Source organism: Physeter macrocephalus, chromosome 4, assembly GCF_002837175.3.
Source record: "Physeter macrocephalus isolate SW-GA chromosome 4, ASM283717v5, whole genome shotgun sequence".
NCBI lineage: Eukaryota > Metazoa > Chordata > Mammalia > Artiodactyla > Physeteridae > Physeter > Physeter macrocephalus.
This window is the reverse complement of record NC_041217.1, coordinates 105,641,274-105,663,502: the sequence shown is the minus strand read 5'-3', so window position 1 is coordinate 105,663,502 and position 22,229 is coordinate 105,641,274. Positions and strand designations below refer to the sequence as shown.

Below are 22,229 nucleotides of genomic sequence, written 5' to 3'. Positions count from 1 at the left end.
GCAAAATTTCATTCTTTTTTATGGCTGAGTAGTATTCCTGTGTGTGTGTGTGTGTGTGTGTGTGTGTGTGTGTGTGTGTGTGTTACATCTTCTTTATTCATTCATCTATTGATGGATACTTAGGTTGCTTCCATGTCTTGGCAGTTGTAAATAATGCTGCTATGAACATTGTGGTGCATGTAATTTTTCAATTACCGTTTTCATTTTTTTTTCAGATATATACCAAGGAGTAGAATTGCTGGGTCATATGGTAGTTCTATTTTTAGTTTTTGAGAAACCTCCATATGGTTTTCCAATTTACATTCCCATCAACAGTGTACAATGGTTTCCTTTTCTCCACATCCTCACTAATATTTGTTATTTGTGGTATTTTTGATATTAGCCATTCCGAACGGTGTGAGGTGACATCTCGTTGTCATTTTAATTTGCATTTCTTTGATGATTAACAAAGTTGAACATCTTTTCATGTGCCTATTGGCCATTTATATGTCTTCTTGGGAAAAATATCTATTCAAGTCTTCTGCCAATTTTTAAATTTTTTTTCATGTTGAGTTGTATGAGATGTTAATATATTTTGGATATTAACACTTAATGGTCATATAATTTGCAAATATTTTCTCCTATTCAGTAGGTTGTCTTTCTGTCTTGTTAATGGAGCCCTTTGTGTGTAAAAGCTTTTAAGATTAACTAGTGCCCATTTGTTTATTTTTACTTTTGTTTCCTTTGCTTTAGGAGACAGATCCAAAAAAATATTGCTATGATTTATGTCAAAAAGTGTTCCGCATAGGTTTTCTTCTATGAATTTTATGTTTTCCAGTATAAAATGCAGGTCTTTAATCCATTTTGAGTTTATTTTTGTATATGGTGTTAGGGAATGTTCTAATTTTATTCTTTTTCATGTAGCTGTCCAGTTTTCCCAACACAACTTATTGGAGAGACTGTCTTTTCTCCATTGTATAGTCTTGCTTCCTTTGTCATAGATTAATTGACCATAGGTGTGTGGGTTTATTTCTGGGCTTTCTAGTCTGTTCCATTGATCTATGTGTCTGTTTTTGTGCCAGTACCATACTGTTTTGATTACTGTAGCTTTGTAATATAGTCTGGAGTCAGGGAGCCTGATTCTTCCAGAGCTGTTCTTCTTTCTCAAGATCGTTTTGGCTATTTGGGGTCTTTTGTGTTTCCTAAAAATTTTTAAATTATTTGTTCTAGTTCTGTGAAAAATGCCCTTGGTATTTTGATAGAAATTGCATTGAGTCTATAGATTGCCTTGGGTAGTATGGACAGTCTCACAATATTGATTTTTCCAATGTAAGAACATGGTACATCTTTCCATCTTTTTGGTCATCTTCGTTTTCTTTCATCAGCATCTTACAGTTTTTGGAGTACAGGTCTTTTGCCTCCTTAGGTTTATTCCTAGGTATTTTGTTATTTTTGATATGATGCTAAATGGGATTGTTTCCTTAATTTATCTTTCTGATATTTAATTGTTAGTGTATAGAAATGCAACAGATTTTTGTATATTAATTTTGTATCCTGCAACTTTACCAAATTCATTGATGAGCTCTAGTAGTTTTCTAATGGTGTCTTTAGGATTTTCTATGCATAGTATCATGTCATCTGCAAACAGTGACAGTTTTACTACTTCCTTTCCAATTTGGATTATTTCTATTTTCTTGTATGATTGCTATAGCTAGGACTTCCAAAACCACGTTGAATAAAAGTGGTGAGGTTGGGCATCTTTGTCTTTTCCCTAATCTTAGAGGAAATGCCTTCTGCTTTTCACTGTTGAGTATGATGTTAACTGTGGTTTGTCATATATGGCCTTTATTATTTTGACGTAAGTTCCTGGTATGCCCACTTTATAGAGAGTTTTTATCATTAATGGAAGTTGAATTTTGTCAAAAGTTTTTTCTGTACCTATTGAGATGAGCATATGGTTTTTATTCTTTAATTTATTAATGTGGTCTATCACATTGATTGATTTGCAGATATTGAAAAATCCTTACATCCCTGGAATAAACCCTACTTGATCATGGTGTATGATCCTTTTATATGTTGCTGGATTTAGTTTGCTAATATTTTGTTGAGAATTTTTGCATCCATATTCCTCAGTGATATTGGCTTGTAATTTTCTTTTTTTGTGATATTTTTGTCTGGTTTTGGAATCAGAAGGCTGTTGGCCTCATAAAATGAGTTTAGAAGTGTTCCTTCCTATGCAATTTTTTGGAATAGTTTGAGAAGGTTAGGTATTAACTCTTCTCTAAATGTTTCATAGAATTCCCCTGAGAAAGCCATGTGGTCTGGGACTTTTGTTTGTTGGGAGTTTTTTGTTTTTTGTTTTTTAAATAATTGATTCTATTTCATTATTGGTAATTGGACTCTTCGTATTTTTTATGTCTTCCTGGTCTGTCTTCAGAGATTGTACATTTCTAGGAATTAATTCATTTCTTCTAGGTTGTCCAATTTATTGGCATATAGTTGTTCATAGTAGTCTCTTATAATCCTTTGTATTTCTATGGTGTTTGTTGTAACTTCCCCTTTTTCATTTTTGATTTTATTAATTTGGGCCCTCTTTTTTTCTTGGTCAGTCTGTCTAAATGTTTATCTATTTTCTTTATCTTTTCAAGGAATCAGGTGTTAGTTTCATTAATCTTTTCTATTTTTTTTTTAGTCTTTATTTAATTTATTTCTGCTCTGTTCTTTATGATTTCTTTCCTTCTACTATTTGAATTTTGTTTGTTCTTCTTTTTCTAGCACCTTTAGGTGTAAGGTTAGGTTGTTTATTTGAGATGTTTCTTGTTTCCTGAGGTAAGTTTGCATTGCTATAAATTTCCATCTTAGAACTGTTTTTGCTGTGTCCCATAGATATTGGATTGTCATGTTTTCATTTTCATTTGTCTCTAGGTATTTTATGATTTCCTCTTTGAATTTTTCAGTGATCCATTGGTTGCATATTGTTTAGACTCCATGTGTTTGGTTTTGTTGCAGTTTTTTTTCTTGTAGTTGATTTCTAGTCTCATAGAGTTGTGGTCGGGACATATACTTGATATGATTTAAGTTTTCTTAAATTTACCAAAGCCTGTTTTGTGGCCTAGCCTGTGATGTGATCTATCCTGGAGAAAGTTGCATGTTCACTTGAAGAGAATGTTATTTTGCTGCTTTTGGATGGAATGTTCTGTATATATCTATTAAAATCATCTGATCTAATGTGTCATTTAAGGTACTGTTTCCTTATCGATTTTCTGTCTGGATGATCTGTTCACTGATGTAAGTGGGGTGTTAAAGTCCCCTACTATTATTGTTCCTGTCTATTTCTCCCTTTATGTATGTTAATATTTGCTTCATGTATTTAGGTGCTTCTATACTGGGTTCATATATATTTACAGTTGGTATGTCTTCTTGGATTGATCCCTTCATTATGTGTTGTCTTTCTTTGTTTCTTTTCATAGTCTTTGTTTTAAAGTCTTTTTTTGTGTGTTATATAAGTATTGCTATCCCAGATTTTTTTTTTATTTCCATTTGCATAGAATACGTTTTTCCATCCTCTCACTTTCAGTTTGTGTATGTCTTCGATCTGAAGTGACTTTTGTGGGCAGTATAGAAATAGTTCTTATTGTTGTATCCATTCAGCCACTCTATGTCTTTTGATTGAAACATTTAGCCCATTTATACTTAAATAATTATTGATAAGTATGTACTTATTGCCATTTTGTTAATTGTTTTGAGGCTTGTTTTCATAGGTCTTTTCTATTCCCCTCTTCTTCTTTTGTTGTCTTCTCTTGTGATTTGATGACTATCTTTAGTGTTATATTTGGATTCCGTTTTCTTTTTTTGTGTGTGTCTGTTATAGGTTCTAGGTTTGTAATTACCATGAGATATATATAGATATAGATATATATATATATATATATATATATATGATTGTTTTAAGTTGCTGATCTCTTAATTTCAAATAAATTTTTTAAACCCTGCATTTGTTCTCTCCTCCTCTCATGATTACTATATTTGCTATCACATTTTACATGTAATTGCTTTGTGTATCCCTTAACTGCTGATTGTGGATATAGATGATTTTACTACTTTTGTGTTTTAACCTTCCTGCTAGCTTTGTGTTTGGATTTTTTTTTTAATGTATGTTTGCCTTTACTGTTGAGCTCTTTCCTTTCATGTTTTCATGTTGTTGTGTTCTTTTCTTTTTCACTTAGAGAAGTTCCTTTAACATTTCTTATAAAGCTGATTTGGTGGTACTAACTCTTTTAGATTCTGCTTGTCTGTAAAATTTTGATCTCTCCATCCAGTCTGAATGAGAACCTTGCTGGGTAGAGTATTCTTAGTTGCCAATTTTTCCCTTTCATCACTTAAATATATTGTGCCATTCTCTTCTGACCTGCAGAGTTTCTGATGAAAAATCAGCTGATTGTATTATGGGTGTTCCCTTGTATGTTACCCGTTGCTTTTTCCCTGATGCTCTTAATATTCTGTCTCTGTTTTTAATTTTTGCAATTTTTATTAAAATATGTCTTGATATGTTCCTCTTTGGGTTAATCTTGTATTGGACTCTCTGTACTTCCTGGACTTGGATATCTGTTTCCTTTCCCAGGTTAGGGAAGTTTTCAGCTGTTATGTCTTCAGTTATGTTCTCAGACCCTTTCCCTCTCTCTTCTCCTTCTGGGACCCCTGTAATGTGAATATTAGTGCACTTGATATCCCAGAAGTATCTTAAACTGTCTTCATTTTTTTTCATTCTTTTTTTCTTTTTTCTGTTCAGTATCAGTGATTTCTGCTATTCTGTCTTCCAGTTTGTGGATCTGTTCCTCTTTATCATTTAGTCTTTTGTTGATTCTTTCTAGTGTATTTTTCATTTTTTATTTTATTCTTCGTTTCTGTTTGGCTGTTCTTTATATTTTCTAACTCTGTTAAAAACTTCTAACTTCTCACTCTGTGCCATTCTTTTCCCAAGTTTTTCAGTCATCTTTAACATTACTACCCTGAACTCTTTCTCAGGTAGCTTGCCTATCTCCACTTCACTTAGTTCTTCTGGGATTTTATCTTGTTTCTTCGTTTGGAAAAAATTTCTATTGGCTAATTTTGCCCTAGTTGCTGTTTATATTTTCATGTATTTGGTAGGTTGGTTACATTTCCCACCCTTAAAGTAGTGGCCTTTTGCAGGAGATGTCCTATGCATCTCAGCAGCACACTCCCCTCCTGTTACCAGAGCTATATGCTCTAGGGGTTTCCCCTGTGAGGGCTGTGTGGGTTTTTCTGTTGGGATGGACAGACTATGTGGGCTGTCTGGTAGGCTTTATTGGCCCCTGGTCCATTTTGTTGCCAGGTCTTGCCTTTGGCAGAGGCTGCCAGCCACTGGTTGGTGGGACTAGGTCACAAGGTGGCTCACTGTGGAACCCCTGGGGGCCCTGGGAATAGTGCTGTCACTGGTTGAAGGAATCAGAGTCCAGGAGTCCCCAGGGCTCTTGCCCACCTACTGGTGGCTGAAGTCAGGTCCTGATGCCAGCCTACTGGTGGGTAGAGCTGGGCCCTGTGGTCTGGTTTCAGTGCCCAGGCATCCCAGAGCAAGTGTCGGATTGCTGGCAGTTGTGGCCATTCCTGCACAGTTAGCTGCAGGGCCCGAGGTATCTTGAAGTTTGTGCTGGCCTGCTGGTAGGCCAGGTCTGGACCCAGCCCTTCCTAGGGCAGGATCTGGCCTGCTAGTGGGTGGGCCATATCTACAGACTGTGGAACTGCAATCTTCTTGCTACTGTTGTCTGTCTGCTTGTGGGTGGAACTGGGCCCGAGGCTAGAGCAGGCTCACTGGTAAGCAGACAGGCTACCTTAAGACCTCCTAAGCCCATAGCCTCCTCTGGACATGGCCTTGCTTGCCAGAGGGCACAGTGTCCAGGGGATTCTGGGGCTGATGCCTGCCTACTGGTGGGTGGAGCTGGCTCCTGGGATGTCTGGCTGGAGGGCCCTATGTCTCTCAGGTCTAGTGCTTGTGCAGGTGCATGGGACCAGGTTCTGTGCTCTCTGGTGGGAAAGGCCATGTCCAGAGGTGGCTGTGGGCTTAGGAGGTCTTAAGGTAGGCTGTCTGCTGTAGGTGGGGCTTTGTCCATGCCCAGTTAGTTGCTTGGCCTGAGATATCCCAGCACTGGCACCTGCAGACCATTGGATTAGAGCAGGGCTGGGTTTTGGGGCTAAAAAGCTAGAGGGAAGATTCCAAAATAGTGCTTGCCAGTGCCAGTGTCCATGTGATAGAATGAGCTCCCCAGAATGGCTGCTGTCAGCGTCTATGTCCCCAGGGTGAGCTGCTGTTGCCTCATGCTTCCCTGGAAGTCTCTCCAGGGTCAGCAGGTAGGTCTGACCCAGGCTCCTATCAAATTCTGCTCTGCCCCGGGTTCTGGAGCATGTGATATGTTGTGCGTGCCCTTCAAAAATGAATTCTCTATTTCTCTCAGCCCTCTGGGACTCCTGAAAGTTAACCCCACTGGCCTTCAAAGCCAAATGCTTCGTGGAGCAGCACCCCTGGGCTGGGGGACCCGATTTGTGGCTCAGACCTCTCACTCCTCTGGGAGAACCTGCACAGTTGTAATTATTTTCTGTTTATGGGTGACCCATCCAGGGGTATGGGATTTGACTATATCATGACTCCACCCCTCTACCTGTCTTATTGTTGTTCTTTACATCTTTAGTTGTAGAAGATCTTTTCCAGTAGGTTCAAGTCTTTTTCCTCAATCGTTGTTCTGCAAATAGTTGTGATTTTGGTGTGCCTGTGAGAGGGGGTGAGCTCAGGAGAGTGTCTTTCTACTCCACCATCTTGTGTGGTCTCCCAAACTTCATATTGAAGTATTAAAATCCTTATTTTTTCTTTGATATATGATGTAATGCTATTAATCTCATCTTCATAGGAAACTTTACCTTTAAGATGTTATTATATACTATTGTTCCTAATATTAAAAGCTAAAATATACTCTTCCAATATAATATCATGGTGAAATTCAATGATCAGTGTTTTTTTTTAAACTTCAAAACATGTATGAAGTAAACATAATTTTCTATTTCAACATTGCTAATACTTCAACTTTTTGGCATTAGTCTTTCTGGCATTAGTCCACTAAGAGTTTGTAAGGACTTTGGGAATTCTGTTAGTTTTTCTTAGCTGCAGTTTATTTATCTCTAAGTGGATTTAGCTAATCTCTAGTATTCATTTGCACTTTTACAGTTTAAGATATTAAACTCAATGTAGATTTTCAATTTCCTTAACTCAAAGTTGGCAATAAAAATATTTACTCAATATCTACCTTAAAGGGTTGCTGCATACGTATGCTACCAGAAAGAACCTTCCAAGCAACAATGGCATTAAACTGAAAGCTGTATTTCTTTTTTTAAACTATTTTAGCACTTAGTATGTACCTGCAAAGATGGGCTGTTTAATCTTTTAGTCAATTAAAGAAATCAACACAGGTAAATGAATAATAAATGTGAAGAGTACTATATTGATTTAATTCAATTTGACAGGCATATATTGAGTAATTATTGTATGCTAATCCCTGTAGTAAGTACAGATTGTGACATGGTCCCAGATATTGAAGTGTTTACAATCTTGAAAGGAGAGAGAGGTTTATGAGAAAAACATACAAAGGAAATATACTAATTCAAATAATAAATTAGTATATGAATATGTGTGTGTTTACATGGATGAGTATATGCATATAAAATTTCAAGTGAAGATAAAGAATGGTAAAAAGTCAATGGGTAATGGACAGAGGAGGTGGATATTCTAACTATGTTAGTCAGATAAGGGTTCTCTAAGGAGGTAACATTTTTTAAAGTTGTAACTGAAGTGAGGGGGTAAGCCATTTGAAGATAAAGTGGAATAGTGTTCCAGGCAGGAGAACAGCAGGTTGCAGAGATGAAAACAAGCTTGGTGTGCTCAGGAAACCATGAGATGGCCAGTGTGGCTGCCACACTGATCAATGTTTTCAATTGTCTTTATTTGGGATTATTAAAATTGAGCAATGCTATCTTTGCCAGCAACACTTGAACTCACATTTTACTGGTACATGTAATCCAATGGGAGACCCATATTTACTGGGTATTTAAAGCAAATTTCTCACTCTTGGCGAAACTATACCTTGAAGGGGGCAAAAAGTATGAAATAAAGTGAGAAGATATCAGTGCTAACATAATGTAACAAATGAAATATTTGAGTCTATTTCAAAGCAACAATTATATTTGGAAAGGTTATAGATGACTTCATAAGGAGGTGTAATTTCTGCTGTATCTTGAAGGATGACTCAGATTTCATCAAAGAGAGATTAGAGGAAATGTGTTTTAAAGGAAGGGAATGAGCAAATATATAATGGTAGTGAGTAAATGCTGCACATCACTTGAAGTCCACTGTAGCCGATGGGCTCATTGAAGATGAAGTTGAAAGATCAATTGTGGCCTAGGTCATAGACTTTATTCCAGAGGCAGGCAGTCTTTGAAGATTATCAAGCATGCTCAGAGCTGTGCTTGTTGCATCACTCTGATTGCAGGAAAAGAGGGAGAAAAAAGAGCTCACTGGAGAAAGAGCTCATTTAGGAGGCGGTTGCTACAGCTTAGAACAGGGGTCTCCAACCCCCCGGGCCCTGGGCAAGTACCAGTCCACGGCCTGTTAGGAACTGGGCCACACAGCAGGAGGTGAGTGGCAGGCGAGCGAGCAAAGCTTCATCTGCCGCTCCCCATCACCCCCGTCGCTCGCATTACGTCCTGAACCATTGCTCACATTACCGCCTGAACCATTCCCCCCTCCTCGTCTGTGGAAAAATTGTCTTCCACGAAACCGGTCCCTGGTGCCAAAAAGGTTAAGGACCGCTGGCTTAGAAGACATGTTATAGTCCTTCTGCTCTTGGCTTGAGTGGAAACTTTGCTCCACCAGATCATTCGGGGGTGCAGCTTCCTTGCATACTGCTCTTCTGTACCCATCAAGTCATAGTATTTATCTGCAAGATCCAAGTTTGCTGCCACGTCTGTGATCCAGGCAGTAGGAAGGAAAAAGGGTTTCACAGAGTGAAAGTTCAAAGTTCTCTCATCCAGATCCAGAAGTGACATACATATACTTTTTTTTAACATCTTTATTGGAGTATAATTGCTTTACAATGGTGTGTTAGTTTCTGCTGTATAGCAAAGTGAATCAGCTATACATACACACATATCCCCATATCTCCTCCCTCTTGCACCTCCCTCCCACCCTCCCTATCCCACCCTCTAGGTGGTCACAAAGCACCCAGCTGATCTCCCTGTTGTTTATATTTCATGTGAAGCTTAATCACATGGCCATACCAAGCTGCAAGCGTAGCTAGAAAAATATAGTCTCTAGTTGGGTTGCATGAGCTCATCTTGTAAAATATAATCATACAATATTTAGAGGTGAAAATTCTGTTATAACTCTAAAAATATATGCAACAATATATCAGAGACAGATTTGTTTAAAATGAGTCCTGAAACAATCTTGGCCATTTTGAGAGTTGAACCCAAGGTGGGCTAAGTATAGTGGCCCTGTACTTCCTGAGACACAGAGACTGATGTAGAAGGAGGGTGGGCACATGACCCAAGCCTGAATAATAACAGTCCTTTATCGCCTACCTGGATCCAAGAAGCTCCCCTTATCTCTTGTGTTTTTGGTTTTATTTTTAATATTGTTTATGATGCTATAAAGATGGGTTTCTAGAGAAGAATAATCTAAGTCTAGTTAGTTCTTTTTGACTGTGAACAAGGTTTTTTGTTAATTGATAATGGAGGAAAAAGTAAATTTGGATTATTTCTTCCAGATTCCATGGTTTGTAAATGTTTTGAGGAAGGATACCTTTTAAAATTACATTCAGAAGTTCATCTGTAAAAGTACAGTATTGTAAAGGACAATTTGTTAAAATGGGTTATTAAAATGATAGAATTTAATGGGGCTCCATTTAGTTGATATGAAGTTTTTCCTATTCTGTTAGTTGAATTCCAGAAAAGATGGTCTAGCATCTTGTTTTAGAAATCGTGGGGTTTTCTTTTGAAACCTAGAGTACTCAGCTGCTGAGCCTATTGAAAATACGCAGACAGGAACAGTCTCATTATTTAATATGCTGCTACACAAAGTTTGGTAAAACACTAAAAAGCTGGCCTCCATCAGGTGCTCACAGAAAAATATTAAATGTAGGGCAGGAGAAATGAGGAAGCCCCCTTGGTGGGACAGGCAGGTTGGGCATTTCATGGTTTGAGGTTGCACAGCAGTACCTGGAGAACAGAGATGACCCATGCTTTCATCAGAAACCTTGAACTGAGTTACAGGTAATAGCAGCCCATCACTGCGATAGGAATAAGATCATAAAGAAATAAAAGACCCATGTGACACCGGTGTTCAGGGTCTGCTAAAACTGAGAGTGGAACAGCAATACTGAGACAAACTTTCTGGCACTCGAGGCTTTACAAAAAGAACAGTGTAATTGTAATACTCCACAGGAGAAATTTGAGGCTTGTGGTACACTGAAGTTAGCTGTAGAAAAAACAAAACCCATATCTAACTGAATTATAACTACATTAAATCGATGGTCACCACAAACATCTTAACAGAAAAGAGATGTACCCATTTCTAAGCATAAACATTATTTCAACCTCAATTGTTTTTTACACAATGGCCAGCATTCAATAAAAAATTATGAGACACAGAAAAAAGTGAAGTGAAAAGTATCCATTGTGAAGAGATAAAACAAGCAGCAGAAACAGAGATAGACCAAGTATTGGAACCATCAGACAGGGCTTTTAAAATCACTATAATTAATATGTTAAAGGATCTAGTGGAAAGATGAACACAGTGAACAGATGTGAGTTTTCAGCGGAGAAGTGGAAACTATTAGTAGAGTCAGATGGAAATGCTGTAAGTGAAAATGAAGAAGTCCTTTAATGGGTTTAACGGATGACTGAATGAGTACCCAGTGGAGGAAAGAACCAGAGAACTTTAGATAGGTCAATAGAAATTAACCAAACTGAACCATGAAGATATTCAAGGAGTGAAAGAAATAACTGAGCAACCAGTAGCTCTGCACATCTCACAAAACAATATCAAAACAATATACATGTAATTGTAATATTAAAAAATGGAAAGGAAAGGGAACTTTCTAAAATTACTGAAAGCACACTAAAGATTCAGAAGTTCACAGAAACCCAAGTAGGATAAATACAAAGAAAAACACACCTAAACACACCATAGGCAAAATAATGAAATCTAAACATAAAAGATCTTGAAGGCTACAAGAAAAGCAGACACTACATACAGAGAAACAAGAGTAAGAAGGTGAACAACTTCTTTCTGGAAACTGTGCAAGTTAGGGAAAGTGGGAAAACATTTCTAAAGTACTGAATAAAAAAACAATGTCAACTCAAATTTCTTTACTCGGTAAAAAAGTTTCAAAATGGATGTAAATACAGAGATTTCAAAGCAGAGCTGATAGAAATATTTTTTATGGATTCAATGTAATCCCAATGAAAATTTAAGCTGTTGTTGGGGGGAGTAAGGTGATTTTGAAGATTTCATATTTGTAGGATAGACACATAGATAAAAGAAAGTATCCTAGATGTGGCGTCATGTATTTGTGAACGTGAAAAAAGACTAAAGGCTGTCTTCTGTCTCTCCTTGAGAGGCACTGATCTTCCTTCTGTTCCTTGTCCCTCAACACAGGTTCAGCTGACTCTACCTTTTCTCCTCTTCTCCCACTAACTGAGCAAATTCACTTCAAGCCACATCATCAATGGTGATCATAAGCACTACTGCAGATACAGCCCTGGAGTCCTGATTGTTTCTCATTTTGCCCTAACTCCATTCCACAGAAACAGATTTGGTGCCTCTCAAGTGAGGCCAATTAGAAAGAGCATCTTCACCCTTGGTCCTAAGATCCAATCTGTGAAATTAAAACAATAGTTAGATAATTTGGCGTCCTCTGTTACCTGTGACATCTATTTCCAAATGTTGAATATGTATGTGAGTAGCTTATCATAAACTTGAAAGTGTCCATTATACATTTCCAAAACTTTTCAAGGCTAGTTCATTTTAGGTTAAGAAATTTTCAAATTTGTGACTTTGGCATCCGGTCAATCAAACTCTGCTATCAAAAGCAATTGATTTGCATTTTGCCTATTTGTCATTATTATAGCTCCAATGCCTTCAAAACCAGCACTTGTGTTGATAAAACAGAATTAATAGACACAGCATAGTCTAAGACCAGTAAGTGCCTCTGAATTGCCTGATCTAGGGTTCCCACAAGTGCCCTCTGAAGGATTCAAGGTCCCAGGACATCCTGGATTCTAGTTGTTACGTGGACTTCCCTCATATTACTTGAGCTGTTCCATCCCCAACCTCAACATCAGAGTTAGGTCACTGATTGGACCACTACTCAGGAAAAATCCTTCCCAAAACTGTGGGAAGAATGATGCAGCCTGAAGGAGAACATCAATTCCTTATAACAGGAGAGATGTTATTTTTACAGTGGTACCCACTTTTTGCTGAGATTACATGCCCAGCATATTTCAGACAAGTTTGGCAGAATCAGCATCCTTTGCTCCTTTTACCTCACTTTTCCTTCAACTGCCTTGTTCTCTTCTTTTTCTCCTCCACTCTCCTCCATCCTGCTCCTCCTCTTTTGGGGGTGTTATCTAGAGTCTGTTGAATCAGAAAAATATATTTATAGCCAAGTGCGTTCTACACATTATTTTACTAGTTTGCATGAATATATCATTTCTAAATAGATATAAATATTTACTATGAATTCTCTATCATTAAACACATATACATTGTTTTGGCCTAAAAATACTACTCCTGGAAAGCTTTTAGAAACCATTATAATTTTAAGGATGATTTTCAGTATTTTGGAAAAGTATTTGGAATCAACTACTAAAGCTGAACATAAGTAGCCAATATCTTGCACATTTCACTCCTAATTATGTATCCAATGAAAGGTGGTAGGTAAGAATATTTGTGGACGACTGGTGAAAGCAACATGTGCCTCTGTAAGTTCTAAGAGAATGGAGGAAGCCTTTTTTTTTCCTGAAAATATAATAAAAAAGTATTATACTAGAAATCAGACTCTGTAATATAGTCTAAGATACCAGTACCAAGCTTGGAATCTTAGATAAGTGACTTAATTTTGCTTAGTTGCCATTTTTAAAAAAATCTCTCTAAGAGAGGTAGTAATGAAATCAATATTTATTTTGAAGATATTGTTCTTTTCAACCGTGACAATTCCTTGGGTATTAAGATGTATTTTTTTTCCTTTATTAATTGTACAGCTTGCAAAGGCAGTTATAAAGTATTATTAGGTAAATGCTCAGCCAAATATGTTATGGTCTTTGGTACCTTCGGATGTTCAGTTCAAGTCCAGAAATACAGCTGAACAGCACAAGGTCCTATCTGATTATGGGAAATTCAGCATAATAAAACTCTGCAAAGAACAGGAAAAAAAATGTTAAAATATGTGCTTTTCTTCTTTAAACAGTAAATCATATTTTGAGCAACTAAAAAATTTCAAGCTCCTATAATGTAATCCAATTGGGAAACGCCTTATATAAATAAGTAAGCAATTTAAGGAAAACAAAATAGAGTTTTGTATAATGTTTCTATAATTTTTAAAACCTGTTTCACTAGAGATTTATAAAACAAAGAAACAAAAAGCAAATAGAAAGGTATAAGAAAATGTGTTTTATTTCCAATATTAAAATAATTCTCAAAAAACTTCTCAATATTTTTAGGGAAATTCAGAAGTCCCTATAGACTTTTAACTATTGGGAGGGAAAAAAAAGTAGTATAGTTATTTTTTTAAAATTGTACTTTTACTTACAGTTAAAATATATATACTCAGATATATTTATAGAATCCATAGTTTTTAATAAAAATCAGTAGGCTTTCATATATGATTGCAAAGAATTAAAATCATTTAATTTTAGTACTATAAGCAAGCATAAAATTAAATAAGTCCCATGAGATCTTTTGGAACATTATCTTGCATACCTTATACCAGCAGTCCCCAACCTTTTTGGCATCAGGGACAGGTTTCATGGAAGACAATTTTTCCATGGACTGGGGGAGAGGGGATTGTTTCGGGATGATTCAAACGCATTACATTTATTGTGCACTTTATTTCTATTATTATTACATTGTAATATATAGTGAAATAATTATACAACTCACTATAAAGCAGAATCAGTGGGAGCCCTGAGCTTGTTTTCTTTTGCCACCCACTGATAGGGTTTTGATATGTCTGGAGGCAATTGATTTATTATGGTCTCTGTGCAGTCAAACCTCTCTGCTAATGATAATCTGTATTTGCAGCCACTCCCCAGCACTAGCATCACCACCTCAGCTCCCCCTCAGATCATCAGGCATTAGATTCCCATAAGTAGCGTGCAACATAGATCCCTCGCATGCACAGTTCACAGGAGGGTTTGCGCTCCTATGAGAATCTAATGCCACCACTAATCTGACAGGAGGCGGAGCTCAGGCGGTAATACGAGTGATGGGGAGCGGCTGTAAATACAGATGAAGCTTCGCTCGCTTGCCGGCTGCTCACCTCCTACTCTGCGACCTGGTTCCTAACAGGCCACAGACTGGTACTTGTCCATGGCTCAGGCATTGGGAACCCCTGCCTTATACCATTTATTTACAGATTTAAAGGATTATAAAGATGTGATACACAATTACCAAGTCCAATATAAATTGCTTCATAATATATAATGTCCTATTTAAGTTATGCCCTTGGTGAGGATAACAGGAAGGTTAGGCTTCTTTAGCTCTTCAGCCTATGACACAATTTCCATGCTGGTAGTTCCTTCCATCTTCTAGAGCACCTCTATTTCATTATGATGTTATTTGCTTACAGCTTAGAATAGTCTAAGCAGACTGTCTACTGACCATGACCAGGAGTCATATAATTGCCCATAGACTGAGAAGCCTCCACCCAGTTGGGAACCATACACGTCTCCACTAAGAAGCTAGGTTAGTTTTTTTACGTGTGCTTTATCATCAGTGCCTCTCCCTGATGGCATCCAGCACAAAACCACTTGGCAGGAGTGATGCCCACCTGAGTCCAAGTCACTGGGCAAATTCCATGTGACTTAGTTTATTGTAGAAACACCGCCCCAGGTCTCTTCCAATCCCCATTGAGACAAATATGGAAAATTTGAGGGGTGGTATTGGTGTACAAGAGAAAGTCTCCCTTGATAGATCCTGCCCAATATCACTGCCAATAGAGGCAATGATAATATGTCCCTTATAATACAAGTCATAATCTCTTTAAGGAAGCAAACAACATTTAAACTATTGAAATTAGTGAAATGCACGTTTTACCAATTATGAGCATCATAACTTTATAACTCAATACAAAACTCAGTATAATTATTATGAAGTTTATTTAAATGGTGATTGTCTCAAGTTCTATAGTTTCTTGTTCCTTTGTGTCTTCAATGAAAGTGAACAAGAAAATGAAGTTCTAGTGTTTAGTTCTTTAGAGTAAGATACATGTATCATCTGGTGAGTCATTCCTCTGGAGATGCTGGATCTCATCCTGAAGTTTTCTGCTCTCAGCTTGGAATCTCTCCTTGAGCTTTTCAGCCTCCTCCTAAAGAGTGATACATAAAACCAAAGAGCTTAGCAAAAAGTAGTGTCCAGATCACTGCAGGGGGAGGGGGGAGGGAAGGAGCCCAAATCATTGACTTTCCCTTTGTTATTTTAATCAATCAGTAACAAAAGACAGACCCTGATTCCTCCTTTCTGTTCATGTCCATTTTACGTCTCACTCTTGGTTTCCTACTTGTGTAATTCTTCTCCCATGTCTCTTTCTCTAGCTGCAGAAACATCATCATCTCTCAATCCCTGAACTATTGGTGTTCCAAGAGTTATATCCTAAGGCCCCTTCCCCCTTTGTCCTTAGGGAATCTGAGTCACAATCTTGACTTCAATTCTCATGTATACACAGAGGAGTGTCAGCTCTAGTATTACAAGGAGCGATTGATACAACAACTAGGTGTCTAGGTGATATCCACAATCAGGTGAGGAGTCTGAGCCTTAGATAAGGGAATTTGTTTCATGTCTCCACTGTTATGGGGTAAAAGTAGAAGGACAGTGTGGGGAGATCAGAAACACCAGGTTGAAAATACTGTCCTTCAGTGCAGGTCTGTAATTTCAAAATTGTCTTGGAGCAGTGTCTGGAAAACAAGGACCTACAGGTAGATCAGCCACCCTGGAGGAGGAGGAGGGTGTCCTTTGTCTCATAAGGGTGCTCACATAGAATTTCAGACTAGGTTTGTAGAAACAAAAGCATTGTAGATCTCACTCACTGGGAAGGCTGTTTTGATAACTTGCTAGGATGTATGATATTGGCATTTAGTTATCTCTTTGGAACCTAATTTTTCTAATCAGAAAAATAAGGACATAATGGCTCTGATTCACAGTGAATAGATTAGATTAGAGAATGTGTGTAAAGTGCTTTGTACAGTGCTTGGTAAATAAGAACAACTGTTAATTGAGTGATAATAATAGTAGAGGACTGGATGAAACAAGTTAAAGGCTTTCAGAACCAGTGACAATTAAAGAAAGGACAGGGGCATAAACACAGTAATATGAAATTAATTTAGCAAGGTAATCTATGACCAGTGGAAAAGACTAGCTAGAGCAATTAACAAGATAACAAAAAAGACTAATTACTGTGGGTTAGAAATATCCTTGGATTTTGCTTAACAAATTAATAGTGCTTATGTTGTGCCAAGCGTCATTCTAAACACAAATATTGACTCATTTAAGTATCAAAATAGCCCTATAAAATAGGTATTATAACCATCTCTGAACAATATATTTATATATTTATAATATATATAATATATTTATAATATAAGAAGTGGAGCTGGTTTTTTTACCCAGGCTGTCTGATTCCAGAGTCCTTGCCCTGAGCCATAATATTACGCTGCCTCTCCCACATTGTCAGTGCTTCATGTTCTCATCCATACAGAGAGGGGAATATGATTAAAATCCAGAAATGAAATAATTGATGAGTACCTTGAGCCGACGTTCTTGGGCCCTCTGTTGCAGTGCCTGCTGGTACACTCTGTTTATCTCCATTTGTCTCACTTGTTCCCGATGGAGTCTCTCCCTCTGCTTCATCATTTGCTGGTGCTGCATTAGAATTGCTCCCAACCTTTGCTCTTCAGCCTTCATAAACTCTGCTTTCACACGTGCCTCTGAAAAGGAAGAAAATGGCAAATTTCTCTAGGATTAAAGTACCCTTCTTATGCCTCCCACTCATTTGTTATTGCTGCTACTTCACAGAGAAAATTCCCTGGGGTCATATTTCCCCTCCAGGTAATCATATTGTAGCTGACAGTATATGCCCTATTCAGATATAGACTGAGGAGCTAAGAATGGCACATCTTTGCCATTCTTGCTCTTGTTTAATGATCCCAGGTGAACCAGACCAAATTAATTTAAAATGTATAGAATTTCTGTCTTGCATTTTTTTTTCCATTTTCTTCTCACCTTCCATCTCCTTTTCCCTTGCTGTGAGAACCAGATCTGTCTGCCAAATGGTAACACTCACAGACTCCTTGGACTGTAAATATTTCTGCAGAGCTTCCTCAGCCTAGGAACCCCAAAAAATGCAGTTAGAGCTAGGAAATGATTAGAAATGTTATAAACCTCTTTATTTCTTTTTCTTCCCAGCATCTTTTCCTCCCTGGAAGTGCTCAGTCTGTACTTGGTGAAACTATCAGTCAAGCCCTTTTCTGTCAAGGGGTGGGCACAAGCTCCAGGCTGGCCTGTCAGAGTACCCAAGGCCACTTGATGCAAAATATTTGGGTACAGGCCGGAAAATACTGCAGCTTGGGTGTTTTAAAGACTGATATGAAAAAAAAAAAAAAAGACTGATATGGATGGTGGGAAAGATGCTTTCTCTCCCATGAGACTGAGGGCACAAAGGAATAGTTAAGCTGCGAGCTGTTGGCGTCATCTTTGCTGCTGTGTGGGGTGAGCCTGCCTGAGAATGATGCCAATGCTGAGGAAAACAGAACAGAAAACTGGAGTTGAGATTGGAAAGAAAAAGGAAAGGGGAAAATTGATTACATTGTTACATGTAATCAACTGATTATGTTAAACTCTTGAACATATATCTACACTTACAACTAAATTTAAACATTTTGCCTTTAGTTTATGTGAGCCAGTGAATTATTTTCTTAAGTTAGTTCAATTATTGGGATTCTGTACTATGTAACCAAAAAAGTCCCTTTGTTGCAATGAGTGTTGAAGGTTGTGATAAAAGTCTGGTGACTATGGTGATAGTTCAGTTTAATACCACAGCTCTCATTCTTCCTGTCCGAAAAAAGAAGACCCCTAGCAATTCCCCATAATTCATACATAAAACTAGGGGTACCTGTATTCCTTTCCTGGGCTCCTGATAGTACTTTGCCTTCAGCTCTTCTCTCTTCTGAAGGAAGAGACGATGCCCCCCAGGTTTTGAATAAATCCCTTGCTTCACATCTTCTTCTAGAGGACAAAAAATATCCTGAAGTAAAGCTGAACAGCGATTCAGTGATGCCTCCAAATTCCGTTTACAAAAGTCATTCTGTTTGGCTTCTAGCAGGGTCTTCAAAGGGAAAAGGGCCCATGGAAAAGGTGTTAGCAACACTACAGTACTTTTAGAAATGGTTTACAAAAAGAATCTCTGTATTTTTTCTGTAAATTCAAGGACTACAAGCAATACTATATCCTCCCTACCAAACCTAGAAAAGTTCCAAGGATGATACACTGTAGAAAAATGACTTTACTTTTGTTTTTGAAATCTCCTGGAACCCCATTCTTTTGCTTTTTCTGCTTTAGATAGGATCTTCAGACTGCAGATCTCTAGCCTCGTGCCCTAATTTTAAATGCAGCCTACTGTTTTACAACCATCCCAGTAGTATACTGGGCTGGGATTCCCAATGAGGTAGAATAGATGAGTGTGTGCTATTAAACCTAGGGACATAATATTTTAGTAGATCCATTTGGCAATTCTGTATGCTTGATTAATAAAAAAGGAAAGTTAATTAATACTTTATGAATACATTTTTAAGGGATAAGATTACTTAAAAAAAATTAGTCCATGGGTGTAACATAGTAAGTTGAGTTGTCTGCATGTGAAAGTTTCAGAATCTATAGGGTCCAGAGTAGTTACATATTTATTTGCTTGGTTTTTTGTTTGTTTGTTTTCAGAATAATAGTGATATCTTGGTCGCATAAGTGATAGTCATTGTCTCTCAGTCTAGTAAGAATTGTTTCTCTTAATTAAGTCCTCATTTTGCCTCATTTTTGCCTCATAGCAATACCTTGCCTATATTGCCCCTAAACCCCATGAACTACAGCAAAAAAACTTAATTACCTCTAATTTTTCCTGGCACCCTTGGTCTATATCCTCAAAAGAGTTCTTCATGAAGACTTTCATAGCACCTTCCTCACTGGTCCTGTGCAGGTCCAGCAGCTCCTGGAGGGTTTCCGTGGGCAGCTGCACCTTCTGGCCCATCTGCTGGTCATAGTGGGCAATGGCCTTTTGCACTGCGGCCAAGTTCTTAATCTGGGCCAAGGCCAGGACTTCGTTCTCCATGCAGGGCAGATCCCCACTGTTGATGGCATTGACATAGGTCAGTACCAGGCTCTCTAGATCTTCACAGGAGGAAGAGATGCTTGAATTATTTGCAGAGAAAAGGGACATGCTCTGAACTGAGTAGTTCTGAGAATGTTAATTTAGCATATTCAGCCTCCTGCACAGTGTTCAAGTAGCCCAAATAAGTTCCTTTGGGAAATTATGTGACCAAGAAGACAGATCTTTAATTCTTTGAGAAAAGCAAGTGTTCAAAGAGGAAAGTTCAAGATCTATGTGATGATCCACATTTCATCATTTTCTCATTGAGAAATGAGGAAATGGTTATATAAAATTGTATGTATTCATTTGATTAGAATACTATAGACCTTTTGCCTCTTTATACTTCCCATTCTTTCTCTCTTCTTCAGGTTTCTGTTTCCTTCAGAATTCCATTTTCTCCTCCACTTCAACATGTAAAGCTGGTATGAGTGTTACCCTCATTAGAAAAATCACAAAGTAGGCAAATTAGACCAGGTCACCTTACTCTTTGTTGGAACATTCCTGTTTGTCTTCCTTGTCCTTAGCTATTTTTGTTTGCACTCAACTTCCCTTTAAAGCATAGCAATAATTGACAAAGTTCCAAGACATAGAGTATTTAGGAACAACTGGACCAAAAAGTCTGCTTAGATTTCTTTAAGGGTTCTAGACAACTTGGGCATCTGCTTGTTTAATGTTTGTATCAAGCACATTCTATTTATACAGAGAATGTATGTGTTTTCCTCATCTTCTGCCTATCAAAGGCATAATAAGTATCCATAATATCAGTAGAACAAATGCTGCCAACCCATGTGGGTTAGTCTAGTTCAACAGTGGACCACTTATAGGTAGAACTTTTTTAACCTGACCTTTTCATCAGGTTATATTCCTAATTTATCTTTTTGCAGGCATTGCTAAAAAAGCCTAGAAATATTTTTGGCACTCACCTGAATTTAATAAATATGATATGTATGGTTTTCTTGGTAGTAGCTGATTATGTATTTTCAACAGTGGAAGGAGAAAATTATAACAGTGCTCCCATTCTCTATTTTGGATTGAAGGAAAATCCTTGAAGAGGTACTCACGAGATCCATTGAACTTGATGCCTCCTGAAAGAGTTTTAGTCTTGGAATGGCTGAAGATGTAGGAACAGAAATCTGCCACTTGTTGTACAAATTCAGGATCCAGGTCATCATTATGCAGTGTCTCAAGCTGGGCAAGCTTCTTCCGATGAGTGGGCAAGTCAAAAATAAAGCATTTCTTTATTGGAAAGAATTTCTGTATAAACAGACGGGGCAAATTAAAATTTTGAAGATGTTGATCAGTGCCTGAGGAAGGAAAAATAGGATTATTGAGTATAGGGTTAACTTTCATTTTAATCTCTTTCCCACAAATAAATGTGTTTTCTACCTATTTATTTATTTCACTACATTTTCACAAACCCTAAGCAAAAACTTAAAACGTGATCAATCAGAGAAAGGCAAATGGAAAAGTAATTTGCTCCAAGAACAGGGGAGCAATACAATTTAATATTGAATGTATTAGTTCACTTTAAATCAATAGTATTAATTATTTATGTGATAATTTAGTCAGGTGAGTAAATATAGGAAACTATAACTTTAACCAGCAACACACAAGAGATAATTTCTTGTGCTATTTTTCTCCCTCTTTCCAAAACTGAAGTCCCTGTTACCCTGCTTTGGCCTCAGTGAATTCTCCAGGTACTCATCAGCTGTGATGAGTCGCCCATTTGCTTCCAGGTCAAGGTAGAAATCTCTCACAGTCCACACTAAGTCTGGACAGACGCTCTTAAAGTCAGCTGCATTGTCTACCCCATGAAGATCAGGTGAGGTAACTGTTCTGAGCAGGTTTGACAGTTCTGTCACATAGCTGAGATGCAATTAAGGAAAACTGTTAGAAATAAAACTGTGTCTAAACCATATTTAATTCCATGCCCTCCTATACTTTTATATTCCCTTTGGGTCATAACCAATCCTCATTTCATCGGTAAATATAAGGACTCTTTTTCTTGCCCCCTTTTTTTCCCCAACATCTTTATTGGAGTATAATTGCTCTACAATGGTGCATTAGTTTCTGCTGTATAACAAACTGAATCAGCCATACGTATACATAAATCCCCATATCCCCTCCCTCTTGCATCTCCCTCCCTCCCTCCCTATCCCACCGCTCTAGGTGGTCACAAAGCACCGAGCTGATCTCCCTGTGCTATGCAGCTGCTTCCCACCAGCCATCCATTCTATACTTGGTAGTGTATATATGTCCATGCCACTCTCTCACCTCATCCCAGCCCACCCTTCCCCCTCCCCGTGTCCTCAAGTCTACTCTCCACACCTGCTTCTTTATTTCTGACCTGCCCCTATGTTCTTCATAACCTTTTTTGGGGGGGGTTCCATATATATGTGTTAGCATACAGTATTTGTTTTTCTCTTTCTGACTTACTTCACTCTGTATGACAGACTCTAGGTCCATCCACCTCACTACAAATAACTCAATTTCATTTCTTTTTATGGCTAAGTAATATTCCATTGTATATATGTGCCACATCTTCTTTATCCATTCATC

General features: G+C 37.7%; 1 protein-coding gene across 3 annotated transcripts in view; it reads right to left on the bottom strand.

Moving 5' to 3' along the window:
- Positions 1-11,744: 11,744 nt before the first annotated feature.
- LOC102983740 (guanylate-binding protein 5) overlaps positions 11,745-22,229 on the bottom strand; it is a 37,718-nt gene continuing 27,233 nt past the window's right edge. For 2 of the 3 annotated variants that reach the window (XM_028489178.1, XM_055084483.1), the window contains 7 exons: positions 21,340-21,536; positions 20,732-20,974; positions 19,410-19,690; positions 18,426-18,638; positions 17,537-17,639; positions 17,060-17,241; positions 15,431-15,626 (listed from right to left, as the gene is read on the bottom strand). In XM_028489178.1, coding sequence (XP_028344979.1) covers positions 15,513-15,626; positions 17,060-17,241; positions 17,537-17,639; positions 18,426-18,638; positions 19,410-19,690; positions 20,732-20,974; positions 21,340-21,536 — 1,333 coding nt within the window. In that variant the 3' untranslated portion in view covers positions 15,431-15,512. Of the gene's footprint in view, positions 11,919-12,585; positions 12,677-13,369; positions 13,455-15,430; positions 15,627-17,059; positions 17,242-17,536; positions 17,640-18,425; positions 18,639-19,409; positions 19,691-20,731; positions 20,975-21,339; positions 21,537-22,229 lie in introns of those variants that run through there. The other variant, XR_003679567.2, reaches the window with a different exon arrangement.